Source organism: Cygnus atratus, chromosome 17 (assembly GCF_013377495.2).
Source record: "Cygnus atratus isolate AKBS03 ecotype Queensland, Australia chromosome 17, CAtr_DNAZoo_HiC_assembly, whole genome shotgun sequence".
NCBI lineage: Eukaryota > Metazoa > Chordata > Aves > Anseriformes > Anatidae > Cygnus > Cygnus atratus.
The window spans coordinates 12,287,162-12,305,721 of record NC_066378.1 but is presented as its reverse complement, the minus strand read 5'-3'; the positions used below and the strand labels follow the sequence as shown (position 1 = coordinate 12,305,721).

The 18,560-nt window shown below is 42.6% G+C and overlaps 1 protein-coding gene across 2 annotated transcripts; it reads right to left on the bottom strand.

Annotated features, from left to right (window-relative positions):
- Positions 1-352: 352 nt before the first annotated feature.
- On the bottom strand, positions 353-15,276 carry VPS37B (VPS37B subunit of ESCRT-I). 2 transcript variants are annotated; one of them, XM_035565005.2, is made up of 5 exons: positions 12,016-12,175; positions 8,854-9,148; positions 6,537-6,708; positions 5,814-5,896; positions 353-4,660 (listed from the first exon to the last, which is right to left on the bottom strand). In XM_035565005.2, the coding sequence occupies exons 2-5, from the start codon at positions 8,866-8,868 to the stop codon at positions 4,163-4,165; spliced, it is 768 nt and encodes a 255-aa protein (XP_035420898.1). In that variant the 5' UTR covers positions 8,869-9,148; positions 12,016-12,175; the 3' UTR covers positions 353-4,162. The 2 variants fall into 2 exon arrangements, with proteins under 2 accessions (XP_035420898.1, XP_035420897.1); XM_035565004.2 differs by lacking the exons at positions 8,854-9,148; positions 12,016-12,175 and adding an exon at positions 15,118-15,276.
- Between the last annotated feature and the right edge of the window lie 3,284 nt (positions 15,277-18,560).

Here is an 18,560-nt window from a genome sequence, read left to right as displayed (position 1 = left end):
AAGCGGGCTTCCCCCTTCTCTCAGCTTTTCCAGGTCAAGACTAGACACTTCCACTGTTCTAGGTAATTGCAGGAAACAAAACTGCAGAGATTTGACCTGGCAAAACAGCCCACCCACCTCTTCGCTATGATTAAGATGTGCAGAACCTGAGTATACCTGTCCTGTATCAGCTATGCACACACCGTATATCCAGTCACTAAGAAGATGAGCAATGGATTTATTATGAGCAGTTATATTCTTGTAAATTTAAGTTCCACATTCACCTACAACTGTGTGTGATGTACATACATCATTAGTATTAAAAAACATGAGCATTATCTCCACCATTGAATGAAGCTGCAATGGGAACATGACACCAAGAGATATGATATTTTATTTAAAATCAGACCACAGTAGATTACAGAAAGACTTATTATGCAAACAAATCCACTGTACATTTCACAACTTGCTAGGCATATAAAATTGCCCCTTTATTCAACTGTCCAGCATTACACAAAGAAACCATTCAGGTGCAGGACGACTCTACCTCCTCTGAACTCAACGTTTGCCAAGAAGCTCTGTGTTCAGGCTCGAGGAATTGTCAGTTGGAGCTCTACATCTAATTCACTATTCCAGTTTGAGAGGGCAGAAACGTCCACAAGAGGTGGAGACTGAGGTTACGAAGTGGGAGCACTAAACAAAACGGCCACCCACGACTGGACTGTGCCCAGGGCCCTGCCTCCTGGAACCGCATCAGAGCTTGTATCCTAAAGAGTCCCTTCAGGGTCACGGTACAACCGCGACCTGTGTGGATCAGCTGTGTCAGAACAACTGACTCCGCTTCCTCCGAGAGACAGCACTGAGGTGCAGTGAAACTCATCCTAGAGTTAGAACCATTCAATGCTGACCATCATTCCAAAAAAAACCCAACAACCCTAACCACACACAATTGAATTAGTCATAACTTACAAAATCTGCGTACAAAAGACTGGCAAACGTAATGCCATCCAAAGAGAGCATTTTCAACCCTACCAACACTCTAAAGCCGTGTTACACATCAAGTTTAAAAGATTTTTCTCCGCTCCAATTGCTTTGGGGAAGTATATGCTATTTGCAGCAGACATGAAAAATCCTCAAGACAACATAATATATATTTTGGCAAGCACACTGAGCTACCCCATCTCAAGTCTCAGCTTGCCTATGGCATTTTAATCTCACTATCTTATAAACAGTGCAAATTAGTACAATTCTAAACATCCTAGCCATAGCAGAATTTATTAACTATAACAGAACAGGAGAAGCTGTCAAAGGGCAACGGTTCAAAGCACTGACAAAGCTCTTGCCCGACTCATTCAGATTAGTGTTCTGTAACATTTTTTTTCTGAAAGGATTTAAACAGCTTTCCACAGTCATCTTTCTCCTATACCCTTAAACATTACCAGCAGTCAAGTACATATTTACAGTTTGTGCGCACACACACACAATTAATGGCAAAAACATTTTCCATGAGCAGCTGGATTTCAGTTACGGGACTGCTATAACTGAAACATCACATTAGTTGTATCACCTATGTTCAAACTAACCCATCAGTGAAGGCAACTATATGCTCACAAATAGCAGATACAGCCTTTCTTGATTCTAACGTATGAGGGTGAGATTTTTGTTTTCATTTTTTAAAGAAAGTGCTCTTGAAGAGCCCTTAAATTAGAGTTAAACAATGGCTATTCATATGATAAAAACGCTAGTATCCTAGTATTACAATCACAGGTAGTGATCCTAAGGCACATCAGCCACATGCATATGCAATAATGCATTGTTTTGCTTTCAGACAGAAAAACTGCATTAGCTTTGTCTGTATTTAGTTAGCACAAGAGTCTGTTTTTAGATAAAGTATCCCTGAAAGATCATGTTATCACAAAAGTTACCAAAAGACAGAAAATTTAACAAGTAGTAAAAATACTTTTGGACTACTAATACCAATAAAGTTAGATACATAAAATGCAGTGCAAATTCACAATACACTTATCGATCACCTCCATCACTTCTGAGGATTTGCAACTCTCAGAAAAAAAGTTGGCACTTGGATAAGTGTAAAATATACCTGGTTGTTTTTATTAAATGTTAGCAAAACTAATTTGGGATTGTTTTAGTTTGTGTAGCAGGCTCAACGTATGAATTTCTATACTCAATCACCACCCTGGTAGCCCCCACCAACTTTTATTCTTCCTAGGACACAAATCATTTCTACAGCAGATTTATGTTTAGCATTCAGATACGACAGTTGCCATCCAAATACCAACACTAATAGCACAGCAAAATTTTTTGAAACAAGTCATGATCAACCATGCTTACACAAATGCTTCAATGAGAAAATAATACCAAGAAAAGATATTACACTATTTTAAAAAACACATCCTGTACCATCACTAGATTACAGAAAAAACACACTTTGCAAACAAATCCAATGCACGTTGCTTCACAAACTCCCCCATCTACAGAAACTTTCCAGATTTACACTGGGGAATTGGTTCAGATGCCAGTAACACTGACCAACCTTCTGCCTTTTGTCTTCAGAAGGCAAAACAAGCCAAATAACCATATTTTCAGAATAGAGAGTTTCCTGTTATGAGATTAATTTCAGATCAGTATTTGCTAGCAACCACCACACTCCAGAGGAAATGATTAAGGGACAGTCAAGGGCCTTATGTAAAGAAAAAAATGATCAGATATTCTATTTTTGACTGAAGCTGTTCGTAGCACAGACTTCCAAACAATGTAGTGCAGTCCAGGACAATGATAAGAATGTTTTAAAATAGTGAAGAAGATATGGCAGATTCTGGATCATGTCTTCCTTAAGTTAGCATGAATTAGTTGAAAGTTGTTTGTGGGTATGAAAAATTGATAATCAATTTGTGGACATATTCTGCACAAGCAACAAGTGTTAAGATTTGCCTCTCCCAGTGCTAGATTAGATTACCAGCGCGTGCCTAGAGTCATATTGAGAATGAGATCTGAACTCCCCTAGGCAGCCTCCCTCTCCAGTGGTATAAAAAGTCAAGAAAGGATTATATAAGAGGCAAACAGCTACCATGGAGTTCAAATTTTTTTTTCTGTTTTGACTGCTTGCACAGAAATGTTAACTGCAAATTCCAGATAGATAAGCAGGCCAAAAACTGCAAGACGGAAGGAAATGTAGAAGTTAAAAACAGTTCTGCCAAGCAAGAGATGGGAGTTTGAGGGACAAAATGAAGTTGTGGGTAATTACATGATGTGAAAATCCAACACTTAATTAAGAAAATACCCTGCCTGGATTCCTGGAATCACATGATATCAAAAGCTAAGCACCGGTGTATAAAAAAAATTAACTTCTGTATCCAAGGTGTGGAAAAAAAAACATATGAAAATCTTAATAGGTAAAGAAATAAAAATTCCTGGTAAAATTTCTATAAAACCCTAAACTGGCTCTACAAACAGTTTAGTTTAATTTCAAGAGACCAGGACTTTCAGAATATCAAACTATTTAGGAATGGGAAGAGTGCGTACTTTTATTATGAAAAGTCTAAGGTAACAACTGAAATGTAGAACTGAAACTCTTGTAACTTTTACTGTTTAAAAACCATAGAACATTATCCGACAACAGTTTCAGCTCAGTGAGCTCTGAAAGTGTTGTGCACCTGGCCACAAATGCCACTGTCTGGGCACACTGCAAAGGCTGCTGATGCAGTCCCCTCCAACCCTTCGCCCAGCATTCAGATATAGCCGTTACCATCCAAACACTGGCACTGGTAGAGAATTCTTTAGAGAGACAAATAGCTCCCGCTTGCCACACACACATCCAGCTGTGATGGGAACACATCAGAACAGAAAAGGATGCTGATTTACCATCGCTAAAGAATTCGGAGATTTATAACATCAGGAAATCCACTGTGCACTGTTTCACAATTTGATGGATTTAAAAAATTTAGCCCCTATCACCTTCCTAGAAAGTTCTTGCTGTCACTGGTATTTGAAAACAAAAATAATCACATTTACTAAACACAATTTCAAACCTCTGTGCCAGAGCTCAAATTTTATACTCCACTGTGCAAAAAACAGAGGCTTTCCATTGCCTATGTTAAGTCTCTGACAGGGAGAGAAAAAGGAAATATAAGCACCAATACATAAGTCAGGCGCACCAAAATATTCACTGGAGGATAAAACCAGGATGTGGTGGGAAGCGAGGTGGTCTTTGGGGAAGAGCTGGAGGATACGGTGGTACGAACTGAGATGGGTATCCTGGCTGTGACACTTGACTTGCAGACTGAGCTCCCGGTCGAGGTGGGAGAGGAGGATATGGAGCACCTGGATAAGAAAGAGCTGGTCCTGAACTCATGGCTGCAGTAAAGGGAGTAGGAAAGCGTCCTGCTGGGACTGAAGGCGGAGGGGGTGGTATTCGTCGGGGCACAACTGAAGGAGGAGGGTTTGCATCCGAAGTGTAGGAATCTTGAGGTGCTGGTGTCGTGTCGGGTGCTCTCGGCTGAGCCAGCGGCTGAACCTGCGGAAGTCTCTGTCCCTTCAGCACCATCTCTTGGAGCTTCTCAATTTTTACACGTCGCAGGTGAGCCAGTTTACGCTTGCTCTGGTACTCGTCAATGAAGGAATCCAGTGGTATTTCACCATCAAGAAAATTTTCTGCCATATTCTATCAAATATGGAATAATCTCTTAGAAAATGGCATACTCTGAGACAACCTAAAGGGCTTACATCCTAAAAATAGTGTAGTTTTGCCTGTGATTTTCCAGCTTGCATATGGAGGATGACTGGCAGACTAAGAATTCTAAGCAGAATTTTGAATTAGTTGTTACTTAGAAGCAGTGGGAGTTAAATACCATTTTTGCTGAAATTTATGCTGAAGTAACAGCAGTAAGAACATCTGAATCTGTCTCTGAACATTTCCCTGATCATCAGAGGCAGGACTGAATCAAGCTCAACAGCTTTCCAGATTGCCAGCTAAGCTGAATTACGGTTTAGTACTGCTTGCAATGCCAACAGAAACACTGAGAACTCTACAAGCCTCACTACAGCGAGGTAGATTATTGCTAAACCAGATTTAATACTCATGCTTACTTGTGGAAAAGCAAAGCTTTGGGAAAATGATGTTTTAATAATCAAGAGAGGTGACCACACGTATAATCATGAAATTCAACTTGCCCTGGGAATGTTTTATTGTAATCACAATTCAAGGCCAATAAGCAGATCTTTTCCCTGATGCTAACAAACTATGTAGTTATACAGAATGTCCTACAGGCAAATCCACTAACAAAACTAACCATTCCCATTGCTCTAAAAACAAGCCACCCTTCAAGCACTTGTAGTGACCATTGGCACCTAGACAGGTGCATTGAAATCATAATGGAATATTCCACCGAAACTACTGCAGAGTCATCCCTCTCATCTTACAGACCAGCACAGGCAGTCTTTCATTAGGTTACTAATTGACATTTGTAATGGATTAATACATATACCAGACGAACACCATTAAAAATATTTCCACATTTAGATGCTATTAGTTTGAAGGCAATGCCAAGGAACTAAGAGAGTTTGGCTTTCTCTTCTGAAAAATAGTGTTGTGTCTTAAACCTCAAAGACCTTAAGAATAAAAAAAAAATTATTCAAACAAAGCGTCACTGAAATCAAATGACTGCTTATGGAAGTTCAAAGCAAAGACCAGACCATATACTTAAAAATATCCCTTTAGACTACTTATTACATGTTCAACGGTATTATATACTTCAGCTACCCCAAGACTTCACTAATGGGTATAAAGTGGCAGAATTGAAGTGTACTGTCATTACCTCCGTGTCTTCCTCAATCTTAGCCCCCTCTGTCTGAAGGAGTGCTAGCAGTGTCTCCAGTGAAGCATTACTGGATTGTCTGTCTGTAACGGCATGAAAACAAGTGTAAGTGACAGCTGTTTGTAAGTGACTTTTAACTGAAGCTATAAAGTATCATCGAGCATAAAAATCTTCTCAGGCACATCTGTATAAACAGCATACTCTGCTGATCTAGACAGGATGACTGTCAGACTACGGTGAGACAATACGACATTTAAGTAGTTAGGAATATTGTCACAGTGCTAAAACCAGAAATTATAATTTATAATAATGAAAAAAGCACTTCAGCAAGTACAGTATCAGATGCACAATACTTCATAATTCGGTATTTAATGAGAACATTAAATACAAGATTGTTTGATTTATGATTAATCACTGGAAATTCAAAACGGGTTTTACTATTTAGCAAGGTGGGCAAACTTGGTCATTTAGCAAACAATAGCTACGTAACCACATCAGTAATAAGGAATCTGTAGTGCATATTTCTGGGTGTAAGAGATATTATTTCTGGGTGTAAGAGCCATTAGGTGTATGATCTATTTCAGAACTATGTGAGAGTAAGTTTTGATTTTATACCCTAATGCACAGAACTAAAAATGAGGGAGTGAAAAAAAAAAAAGATGCATGACAGATTTAAATTCACTTAGAAAAGAGCAAATCATAATAACCAACCGAAAACGTTACCTAGTTTTGTTTTCTTTATCTGGTATGCTTCAAAAAGAACTTGCAGCTCTTGATATTTTTGAGTCAAATTTGCTTTCAAAGACTCCAACTTCGGCTGGAACAGAAGATTGTCCTCTGCCAGACTGCGGTTGCTGGCAAGAGTCATGTCCTTGCTGTGTTGAACATTTTGGGCCTGCAAAAAGAAAGGTGTGTGAAGTGACAGCGACAAACGATATTAATCAAGATTAACGGTTATGTAGACAACACAGGAATTTCAAGACTACTACATAAACAGCAAAAGTAAGCTCTCTGCAGAAACAGTACTACTGCATTGGAGCTGCAAATAACAATACTTTGGGACTTTATTTGTGAATGTCTCCTGTTTTGGCAGGTATGGTCAGCTCCAGCTATTGTGCCCATTTCCACTATCTCTTTCTCTTCTGCACCAAATCTTTCCTCGCAAATTCTATTTCTGCTGCTCCACAATATGCTATTTTACTAGAAGAAATAAGGCCTATGATGCAAACAGCACATTAAGGACATCTACAAACACAAGCTCGCACACAGGGAACATCCCCTGAGCGATTCCACTACGAGCGTGGTTCTCCCTGCTCAGCCAGCACCACCCGTGAATTCATCGCTTCTGAGCAGGAGTTACCGCCCACCTGAGGGCACCTTCCCACGTGTATTTTTAACCCCCACATGCAGCAGATGGTTCATTAAGCAGTATTAGTTCCACCTTGGAGAAGAATTACTTTTATTCCAAGCATTTGAGGAGTTTGTGCTGTGGGAAAGGACTCCCAAGAGGAGCCTCCCCTCTGACAGGGGCAGCGGAGCCGGCGACGGGCCGTGCAGGTAGAATGGCTTTTGCTGGGTCAGGACAAAAACGTGAGTTCCTGCTACACCAAACGGCCCTCAAGAGACCCGTTTCATCCCATTGTAGTGGTTACTGACTGGAAATCAGTGCCTGGGCACCCATTTGGACATCTCTGCTCCATGGCAGTGGAGCGCAATTCGTGTCACCTGAGTTTCCTCTAATTCTTGTCACAAATTTATGTGAGGCCTGACCTGTTGGCTGCCACGGCCTTGTGAGATCAGAGTTTCTCCAGAATATTCTTCCCAAACGATGTTAAATCAAACCTGGTTTAATGCGAAAAGCCTGTGTTTCAGCTCAATCCTGCTGCTTAACATATCCTAGCCCAAAGACATGGTTCTTAAGGAACAAATGACAATTTCCATAAAACCACTGTCAGCAAGATTCCCAGTTTGCTCACACACACACAATTTTATCAAGACAGTCTTCAGGAGCTTTGGGAAAGACCAGTGTTCAGAGAAGCCTGCCCTGGACGTCACATTAGATTCATTAAAAAAAAAATCAGACATCAAAAAGAAGGGAGGAAAAAGCAAAGGATCTGATTTCAGTCTGAATCAACAAGTGGGCTAATTTTCCCATGGCACAACAGACTGATTCTATTAAACTTTCTTCAAAACCAATTAAATGTTTGGTGCACTTCTTGTGACCTCCTACATTAACGTGCCCCTTCTACCCCACCTTCAGTGCAGAACAGTGCTTTCTTCCTTTCACACTCCTTGGGGGACATAGGAGAGGCACACCTTTGAAAGGGCAAAAGAGGAAACCTGAATGAGAGGAAACCTGAAAATCCATGAAAAGGAGAGGACCAGAACTCGTGTTCCTGACAGTCTGAGCACAAGGACATATACAACAGGTGAAAATATTTCCCAAGCGTAGCAACAGTGTCTTCAAAAACAGTTACTTGCTTTTAAAATATTTATACACTGCTTTAACCTGCTAACTTCAAATTTAACTCGGTATTGCTTAAATACATCTTTAATACTTAAATACATCCTGAGATATTGCTCCTCAAATACCCAAGTTTTATTCTTTTGCGCTGTTCTTGCTAAACCACTCAAAAAAAAATATCATCAAGTCAAGGATAATGCCGAGTCCTAAACTGTGCATCAATCAAAATAAAAGTCTATTCCAAGCTGTACAAATGGGAGGAACTATTTGTAATACTGTTTTGGCTTCTCAGGATTCTCACATCGAGCCTAAACAAGCTTTCAACCCTATGCTTGTGTTCAACTTGAATACTTTCCAAGAATAAAAAGAAACTCCTCTCTTCTCACTTTTGATTCCAATGCAAAATAATTTAAATTAAACTCGTTGCTTCCATTTGTTTGTTCTCTTATGATCCAACGCAGTTAGACTCAATTTTAGTAAGCTGAAGTCCTTGTTTTACATTTTTTCCTAACAATAATGAATGGAAACCACGTACACACTATTTAACAGCTTAATTACTGACATCCAGCTTCTTACCAAATTACCTGCCATCACCACAAGTTTTGTTAACTAGCTGTCTTGTGAACTGCCAGCCAAAGAAGATTGCGTGCAAAAAGATTTGTGTTTTCTGATGCCTCTCCTCTTTCACCATTTTAACGAGCAAACTACTTCCTTCAAGTGACTTAAATTTGATCTGGTGATCACATTTTCACTGCTTGTAGGGCTGACATTCTCATTTCAAAGTAGTTGTGCAGTCAGGCTGGGAAGACGAGTTTTATGAGCGGACTTTGATCTTTCTTCAGGACGAAGAACATGTTATGTACATTTTTTTCTAGAGAAGAAAAAACAGTGGAATGAAAGATACGCAAATCTATAAACGTTTCAAGAGTACAAATCTCTGGGAAAGGGTATTACTCAAATCATACATGTAATAAGGAAGAGAAGAACTCCAGGTAAATAGGCAGAGTAAGAGAAAAGGCTTCTTTAAGTGATATAAAACTTAGGCTACTTCTTAAATAACTCTCCTCCTCAGGTACCATAATGTACTTAACCATGTACATAGCGTGCAGCCGGGCTATGGACGTGAACAAGGAGACAAACACCTAGCTTTCTACGACGACGTTCTGAAGAACTTCACTTCTGAATCATTATGAATGTGTAAGATGAATAAACATCATCATAATGGGATATACTTGTCTCGTAGGTGTAAGAAACAAATTAATATTACAACAGCACTTGGAAAGTCAGAGTTACCTGGTTTGATGGCAAACAAGTACAGGTAACCCACCTCCGTCTGACACAGTGACGCCCTTTCCTGACCTTGCCACCTGATGTCTAGCAATTACGAACTAGTCTACACTTAACTGAAAGTCTTAAAAATATTTGTTTTAAAGATGACAAAAAGTTGAGCTATTCTTAATCACATTGTAAGTTACAGCGCTTGAAATTACACAAGCCTTAATGACTCAACTTCTTCCGTATTATAGCACTTCCAAGAAGGGCACGTTTTTCTACAGAAACTGAACAAAAAACACAATTCATATTTAATGTTCAGGTGTTACTCTTGAAGTCTTCACTTCCAGCTTTAGTCTCTGCATCAAACTTCTTTTAAAAACATGGGCAGTTAAACAGATGAGAAACTTGTATTAGATCTTGCTCAAAACCATGAGAAGAATCAACTCTTCAATTACAAGGTAAACTTAAGAACAACTTCTTTCCAAAAACGAAGGTGAAGACCCATTCACCTATTTGGGACATTTTAATGCTTCACTTCACTGGAAGAAGTTTGGGGAGGGAGTAAATTCTAATTCCTAACAAACAGAACTAATATAAACCCAAGCCAATGCAACTTTAATACCATCACAATTTTACAAACCAGAACAATCTCTGGCAAAGATGTAAATTCAGTGTAATAAACTTCTCTGCAACTGTTCCACTACATTTAGAAGTTAATTCAAGGACTCAGAAAAGCAAACACTTAAATTTGCCTAAAAAGCCCTAAAGAAAAGCTTTCAAAAATGTTGCCTGATTTAAAACCAAAAAAATAAATTGCACAATCATCCAAGGGTCAAAGATACAGTATAGCGTGACCAGTCTACTAAGAGTACCAATGCAGCACAAAGCACGCTTTCAGCATCCATTCAATAGCTGTAACAGAACAAGGAAGGAATAAATCCAAACCAAGTTATTTTGTTGTCAGATCTGCTCTGCAACAAAAAAATTGTATTAATAGGGAACTGCTACTGCATCAGATGTTTGCCTGCCTAATGGAAGGAGAGCGAAAAAAAGTTACCAACAGAAATAAGCTAAGAGCACGCAACCCTAGCAGAATTGCTAAGATGACTGTTGAGGTCGTGTGCACTTCATCAGGCAGGAAACCTGAATCTGAAAATAGATGAAAAATACCAGCCAGAATCATGAGACATAATGAGACAGGGCGATATTAAAGTAGAACATTTATTTTTTTAACTTGTTTTCCTTTTAGCTATCAAAGTCTCACTATGAATTCTGAATGGGACGAACAGGGCAACACGGAGCTGCTTACAACGGGATTTTGATGGCAGAGGGATTGCTCAACACTGAGATGAGCACTCGAAACCAAACTGTGGGCAAGGCATGGTAATGAAGTCACATACACATGGAAGTTAAAGACAAAATCAGGGATTATGAAGTTATTCAAAACTTAAGATGCTTAAATAGTTTCTTTAATAGACATAATTTGAATAGTTTTACTCAAGGATTTACTTAATAAGCACTTGTAAGAACAGGCAGCAGCAACGGCTTTGGGAATGGAAAACCTACTGATCTCCTGAACTGCAGCTTTGTTTCATCCCACTTTTAAAGTGAAGAAAAGTGCTGGACAAAGTTAAAATACAAGCAAGTATTAGGACTAGCTTAGCAACATTTTTACTGTTTACCATTTATTCCAAAATGTTTGCCCTAAGAGTGGCTTGTTCAAAATGACTCTGAGAAGCATCCCTCCTGTTGATCTAAGGCACGTTCCCAGTAGAACACGTCCAGACCAGGTCCTTCTGCCACGGTCCGAGCAACTGAAACCCCAAGGAGCCACAAAGTGCACCCAGTGCTGCTCTAATTACAGGCTGGCTTTGGCAGGCGTCAGGACAAGTAGTCCACTGGTACTTTCAAGAAAAGGGCTCTCGAGGAGCTACAAATAAAACAAACACTCAAACTCTCTCTTTCACTTGCATTACATACTTGTAATTTAGGACTCAAATGCGCTGTCACACTGCAGAAGTATAACTATGCACGGTTGGAGTGACAAATTAACCCTTGAAATAGGAGCCAACAGGTGCAGAGGAGGAGAATAAAGACATCTTTTACAGAAGATTTAGGAATGCTTTTCATCAAGTACTGGTGAACCATAACGCACCCTCTAATGCCATCTGTTTGGTAATAAATATTAAGACATATTCCAAAATAATTAGATTTGCTAAATTTAGGTATTCTGATTAGGCAATTACTAGCTTAAAAATGAGAAAATAGAGGTTAAAAGGTAAGTTGCAATTCCTAAATGTTTACTCCTGCTGCCCAGAACTGCGGTTTGTGCCCAGCAGACACAGGCAGGTCATTCATTCCGTGCTTAGCTAGAAAAGAAAATCCTATAGTTGTCACCAAGTCTAATTCTTAACTTTGTAGCTAAATTTCATGTTTGGCAAACGAGAACACAACCACTCTCACCATGCGGTTTTAGGACAGGATAAGGAATCCAAGAAATCTGGGCATGCATTCACATCGTTTGAACTCAAGACTTTCTGCGCTGCCCAATCTTTTCGAACAGCTTTTGAGAAAAGGGTACACTTGAAAACCCCTTCTATGCCTGCCAGCGTATTCTGAAATGCTGGAACGAGAGGAAGGCGATGCATTTCTGACGACTTCATTTCATACAATTAGGGTTTTGAAAAGCAAATAATTTTGGCAGCGGATATTGAGCATTCAGTAACACAATGCTGCACTGTTAAAAGCAAAGTCCTAGTACAGGTCACGAGACGACCAACTCTCACCAGAGAAATTCATCGAGCTACCACCAGTATCCCATCACAAACTCACCTGCCCTGTTTAGAATTACCATTCTGAGATTGACTTTTACAAACAATGTACTTCTATTTCATGAAGATGAATACCATCGATGTACGACAGAAATTAACCTCAAAGGATTATCAAAAAACCTCCTCGATTTCAAAAGACGAGGAGTACCAGACAATTGGCTTCCTTCCTCTTTCTGCCAGACAAGATGTTCGTTGTTCAAGCGCTAAAAGCCCAGAGGCTTCAAAAACAACTTTGCAGACAGAAAAAAAAAGCAGCTTAGCTCTTTGATGCCACATTTTTACACACCTGGGGTTATAGCACGAAGGACACTGCCTAAGCACATTACCCTGGTGAAATATATCTGCACGCTAGCACATGCACACACACACATATATATATATTTATATATATATTTATATATATATATATATGCCTACACCCCCACGATGACATATACAACTCCTGCTCAAGCGCTGCACAGGAACACATTCCCTCTGGAGCTGGAAGGAGCCTATTTTTAGCTATTAGCAAGAAAGCCAAGTGGTTTTCCAATCCCTTCTCTCTGTGAACAAAACATTGTTTTTCTGAGCTGGGTTTCCCTCGCAACGACAAGTACAAAGGTTTTTTCAATTACGGGATAATCAGCTTTAGCCAATTTTGCCACTGAAAATACGAGTGACCTCAGAGAAGTGACTCAGGAAACATGATTTCATTGGCATGCCCCAATAAAATTACTAATTTAAGGACTTTGGAATAACGCTACAACCTAGATACATCCAGACTGAAAACCAAATACCTACACAAGCAGCAGTGAAGTTACCATGGTTCCCCCTTAATGTTCAGGATTTCCCTCTCTCCCTCTTCCTGCCACATACTTCATTGTGAAAAATCAGGAGCCAGCAGCACAAACCCAAGGAGTAAACAATTAATTCAATGAAGGCAGTAACAAAACAAGGAAGTATTTGAGCAATTCCAGGATAGGTAAATGCTTTTGAGTTGAACAGACTCTGGTAAAAGCCTCCGTGCACAATAAAAAAGGATTATACCCAACAGTAGTATAGCCCTATTTCCACACAGCTCAAACACCTTCAAACCTAGCCACACTTTCCTAACACCACAAAATATTCCCTCGGGCCCAGAGAACTTTACTCTACAATTTAAAAGCCTTCTGTTGCCAACTAAAGAGGGAAACCGGAGGATCAGATTGAGAAGACGGTGTAATCCCGCAGCGAGAGACAATCTTTGCCACGAAGGTCAAGAGGTTTTTTGTCACTTCTGACCCACAGTCTGAAGTGTGCGTTGACCGAAAACAAGAGGCTGGCTGGGCCAGCCCACCTACCGCTGTACCTTGCCAGAGGTCACGCTGCAATCAGCAGCACTGCACCCATTCGTATCTGCACCAAGTTAAGCCCGTTATGACCCGCTGGCTTTCCTTAAATCCTCAGTCTTGCCGCAGAAGTGTTCTCCTGCCTCCCAGTGAGACGCTGGGGTCTCCAAGATCTTTTCACATTTTACTTTTTACAGCAGCATTTGTTTCTTCAACGATTTCTTAAGTCCTCGACGTATAAGCTCGTATGGAAAGCTAATACATCCAACCCCATCTCGCAAATCTATTTACACAAAGTTCAAGAGAAACGCTGCACAAAAAAGCAAAGAGCAGCTTCCCCAGCACTCCTCGCTGCCAGCCTCGACCCTCGGAGGGCCCCTCCGTTGTCTGCGATACTTTAACGCTGTGGTGATCCTGAACCGCTTCCTTGGACGTACTAGAAGGGCAGGGATCGTACTTCCAGGAAAAGCAACAAAAAGGGATCTTACCCAATAGATGAGACTTTTTAATTAGCTAAGCTTTTTTTTTTTTTTGTTTCCCCTGGGACTTTGGTCCTCTAATTTAACACAAAACCAATAACACCAGATCCTGGGAAATACAGTACGCTTGCTTCTTTCAAAAATGTTCACAGCAGCAGCGGATCCATCTTACTTGCCGTCAGCTGACTGCTCGGAGCCTTTTCGGGGCGTTTGGTGGAGCACAAAGCTGGGGAAGGCTGCTCCCAGCACTGCCCTACATTCACCCACCGGCACCCAAAGCCCCCGTACAGGGGGCCCCGCGGCAGCGAGGACACAGAAGAACACTTCTTCTATTTGGTCTCAGCAAGCCCAGACCCGAACCCATGGTTTTGGGGCTGGGGCGCTGACAAAGAGGCTCCAAGGGGGCACAAAAGGCCCCAGGAAGGCTGACAGCCTCCCCTATTTCGCCTCTTTTTGACTTAAAATCGCGCTGAGCTCGAGAGCACAACCGGGACCGGCTTCACCCCACGACCCCCCCCTCCCCCCGGAGTCCGGGCACAAAACGAGGAATGCGTTAATAGGAAAAAATTATATATATAAAAATAAGCACGATACCATCCGCCTCTGCCTCATTTAGCCCAAACCGGGCGATTTCAGCGCTGCCAGGCCCCCTCCTCTGGCAGCCGGCCTCGGGCTTGGCGGGGGCGCCGGGGATCGGGGGTGGCGGCAGACAAAGAGGGGGGGGACCGGGAGGGACCGGGGCGACACCGGGGGGGCCGGGACGGGGCTGGAGGGGGGGACTGAGGGAACCGGGAGGGAGCGGGGGGAACCGGGACGGGGCTAGGGGGACCCAAGGGGAACGGGAGTGGACCGGGGGAGGGCCGTGGCACGGAGCCACTTGCGGCCGGGGGGCTGAAGGTCGCCGGTACCCCCCGGACACCGAGCGGCGTGGCGGGGGTCGCCGCTCACCTCCTCCATCTCGCGGGCCATGTCCTGCAGCCGCTCCTCGTCGTCCAGCAGCGCGCTCAGCTCCTGCAGGCTCAGCGCCTCCAGCCGCCGCGCGTCCAGCGCCATGGCCCGGCCCGGCCCCGGCCCGCTGCTGCCGCCGCTCCCCACCCCCCCCCAGCCCGGCCCCGGTTCCCCCCCCGGCCCCGCTCCCGCTCCCGCCGCCGCCCGGAAGTGGCGCGGCCCCGATGGCCCGGCCCGGCCCCGCCCCGCCCGCGGCGCCCCCTGCTGGGAGGGGCGGGGCGGGAGCAGGGGGCGGGACGTGCCGCGGCCGGGGCGGGGGACGCTGGGGCGGTGCCTCAGGGGAGGCTGGGGGGGGGGGGGGGCAGGATGGAGGCGGTGTGGGTCACTGCCTTCGGCCTCCAAGGGCTTGGATGGGGCATTGGGGCAGGGGAAGGGCCTGGAGTGGTGATGGTGCCCCAGGCTGTGGAGGGGTGGGTGGGTTTCCCTCAAGGTGCCAGGTCTTGGCCCTCAGAGCCCCTCGGTGCTGCCTGACCTGAGGGGCTGTGGGGCTCGCTGAGGCGTCAGGGCTTGGTGCGTCCATTTTGTGGTCACCCCGCAGGCCCCAGACCAGCTCCGAGCGCCCCACGAGTCGTGTGCTGAGCCGTCACGGCATGACGGTGCTGCTGCCTGACAGGCCATAGGCATCCTTGTTCTCCTTTTGTGTATAGCTGCAGCTGTAAATGAGGAAGGAAAACCAGTAGAATTATTTAATTCACACTTCCTTACCTGGTAGGGAGTTGACCACAGCAAATCTCAAAAGAGTGACTGCGTTATTGTTCTCAAGCCTAGGCCGAAAACCTATTTACGCTAAAAATAGCTAAAAATCGCATCTTGACAAGCTTCAGTACTAGTCCTTTTGTCCATCTGAAGCACTTCCTTCATCAAGCATGAAGGTCAAGAAATGATCTTTCTTTCACGATGTATTTTATAGTGGATTTAAACAATTTTGAAATAAAACCTGCAAGTTTTACATTAAAAAGCATCAGTCGAAACATCATGGCTCAATTTGGTTTCTTTCTGATTTATATCCATTAAGTACACTTGCAAATATATATATATCAGTGACATTTTGCTATGTACTTTGTGGTAACACTTTGGAGCAGTAGCTCTTCAACTACTGCTGATGCTGGAGCATAGATGATATATACAATTATGCCTGGAAATAATTAATCGTGTAAATATAGCCTAGGCTGTATGAATCTCTAGGCATGCACCACCTTCTGGCCTGCTTTCGTAGCTAATTGTGGGTGTGGGTGCGCCTGTTTCCTAGTGTGTAACTGGAGGGAGAACCAGGATAAGCACATGAGCCAAAGGAACAGGGTGGGAAATGGCCATGGGGTCCTTACCCTTTGTATTTGGCTTTTTTGATCTATCTAAAGCAAAAAAAATCAATGTGGTGAACTGAATCAATCTGTGATGTAATCCTTCTCAAACATAATGACATTAGTCACATTCGGGAAGTGACCCAGTACTTCCTGGCAGACCTGAACGAAGACATAGCAGCATTGTGTTTGGTTTTTTTTCCTACAACTAAACTCAGCTCTCCATCTCCCCCAAAAGCCCTCTCTGTCACCTCACAGGTCGCAAAGCCTGACAGTAACACGCTGCCAGCGAAAGGCTTCCTGGCCTTCTGGCTGTTTAGTGCAGGGTTCTGTGAGCTCAGTGCATTCAGAGGCAGGTAAGAGAGGTCAAAGCATCCGGCAGCTGAGCTTGCCTAGGGTGGGGAGACCGTGATTAGCGATATGGGCATGTGTCTGCTCTTCTACGTCAACATGCCTGCGTATCGCTGCGCTATGTGCCAAACTCCTCCTTGTGGGGGTGCTCTGCCCGGAGCGAAGATGAATAAGCAGCTGTACCCCTTGGCTGTGACATGGCTTTTCAGGGCCACTACAGCCTGACCTTGTTATTTAAAACCAGCAGATAGCTGCCATGTCAACATGCTATCACATGCCGTATTTGCACATGCCCATCAAAAAGACAGAGTTGTACCCTGGTGTTAAACCAGTCTTTAAATCTCTACATGCATGCATGCAAACACATACACATATGTGCGGACACACACACATAAACAGAGGAATTAGCTGAGGGATTAAAAGAAGCCCCTTCTTCTAAAGAACATTAGTGATTCTAACTTCATAGCATAGCAAGATAATTGGTATGGGGGGAGTGTTGTTTAGAAGAGTCTGACTCAGCTTCGTGTTGTAAATCTAGTTTTACCACTGCCTCTCTGTGTGATCCTGAGCAGAGTTCTCAGCTTCCCTCAACCACAGGGCCTTTTGCTTAAAAGGAAAAATCAAAATAACCTCTCGGACCCATGCAGAGAGTGGAGGGGAATAGTTCACAGTGAATAGTGCTTGTGGAGGTACTGTGGGTGAGTATCTCAGGTGAAGGGCACTACAGTATTACCATAATTGTATTGTCAATATGCTGATGGGAAAGATGATTCTATATTACAGTGACCTTCTAAGGGGATCTTCTACATAATTACATAATTTGTTCTTGTTTATTTTGCATAGAGTTGTTTCTGGAATTGTACTGCTGTAGACGTCAAGGAATTGATTATTTGAATTTGTCAATGGTAAACAATATTTAATTAGTTAGAAGCCATATAATGCAGAACAATGAAGTCCTCAGAAAATGCACAGGGAAAACAGAACTCATTTGTGCTCAAGTACAACATATATTGAAAATACTGTTTCTCCCTGTGTAGATAAATTTGCATTCTGGAGGTGCTGGAGAGGAGTGTCAATATTAAACATCTGGTCTGCTTTTTAGTACTCTGACCAGAATCTGCATGTGATTGAGAATTCAAGTTTGGCCAGAGAAACAACTGAGGTTGACAGACAAAATAGGGGTCAGCTGCTTTTGTATAATTACCTATTCTACTTGGATAGGTTGGAAGGTGCCTTTCCATTCAGCAGTCTTCATGAAAGATTAAGGTTTTGTGACAGCACATCACTTCAACAGAATGTGAGGAATAGCAGATAAACTAGGATTTTAGGCTACAGGGATTATCAAATATTGCAACGCTGCAGTCTGAGATTTATCAGCTGCCAAGCCCTGGTTCCTCTTTACCTTTGCTAAATTCCTTTTGAAAGGTGATAGTACTCATGAATGTTGAGAATGTAAGCAGGCAAAGTACAGAAGCCAGGATTTCTTATTAGAAGAGAAATAGAACAAAAACTCTGGGAAGACTACAGTGGAAGCCGTGTCATGGTGAATAAGAAGTCAGGCCACAGTCATGGAGAGAACTGGCATCCAGCCCGGTTTAAATTAAATGTTAGTTGTTTTGTTTTTTATTTTTTTAACCTGAGCCTAGAGATTTCCTTCTGTCACCTCACATCCCTCTATGGTCAATAGCACTGTGTCCATGCATATTTATTAGATTTAGACATATTTTGCAA

What these genes read in the sequence shown, in the direction of transcription:
- VPS37B (XM_035565004.2), bottom strand. Translation starts at nt 15,222, where the DNA reads ATGGCGCTGGACGCGCGGCGGCTGGAGGCGCTGAGCCTGCAGGAGCTG. An exon ending in GATAAAGAAAACAAAACTAG is followed by an intron (nt 5,897 to 6,536) that starts GTAACGTTTTCG and finishes ATGCCGTTACAG; the next exon opens with ACAGACAATCCAGTAATGCT. An exon ending in AGATTGAGGAAGACACGGAG is followed by an intron (nt 4,661 to 5,813) that starts GTAATGACAGTA and finishes CATATTTGATAG; the next exon opens with AATATGGCAGAAAATTTTCT.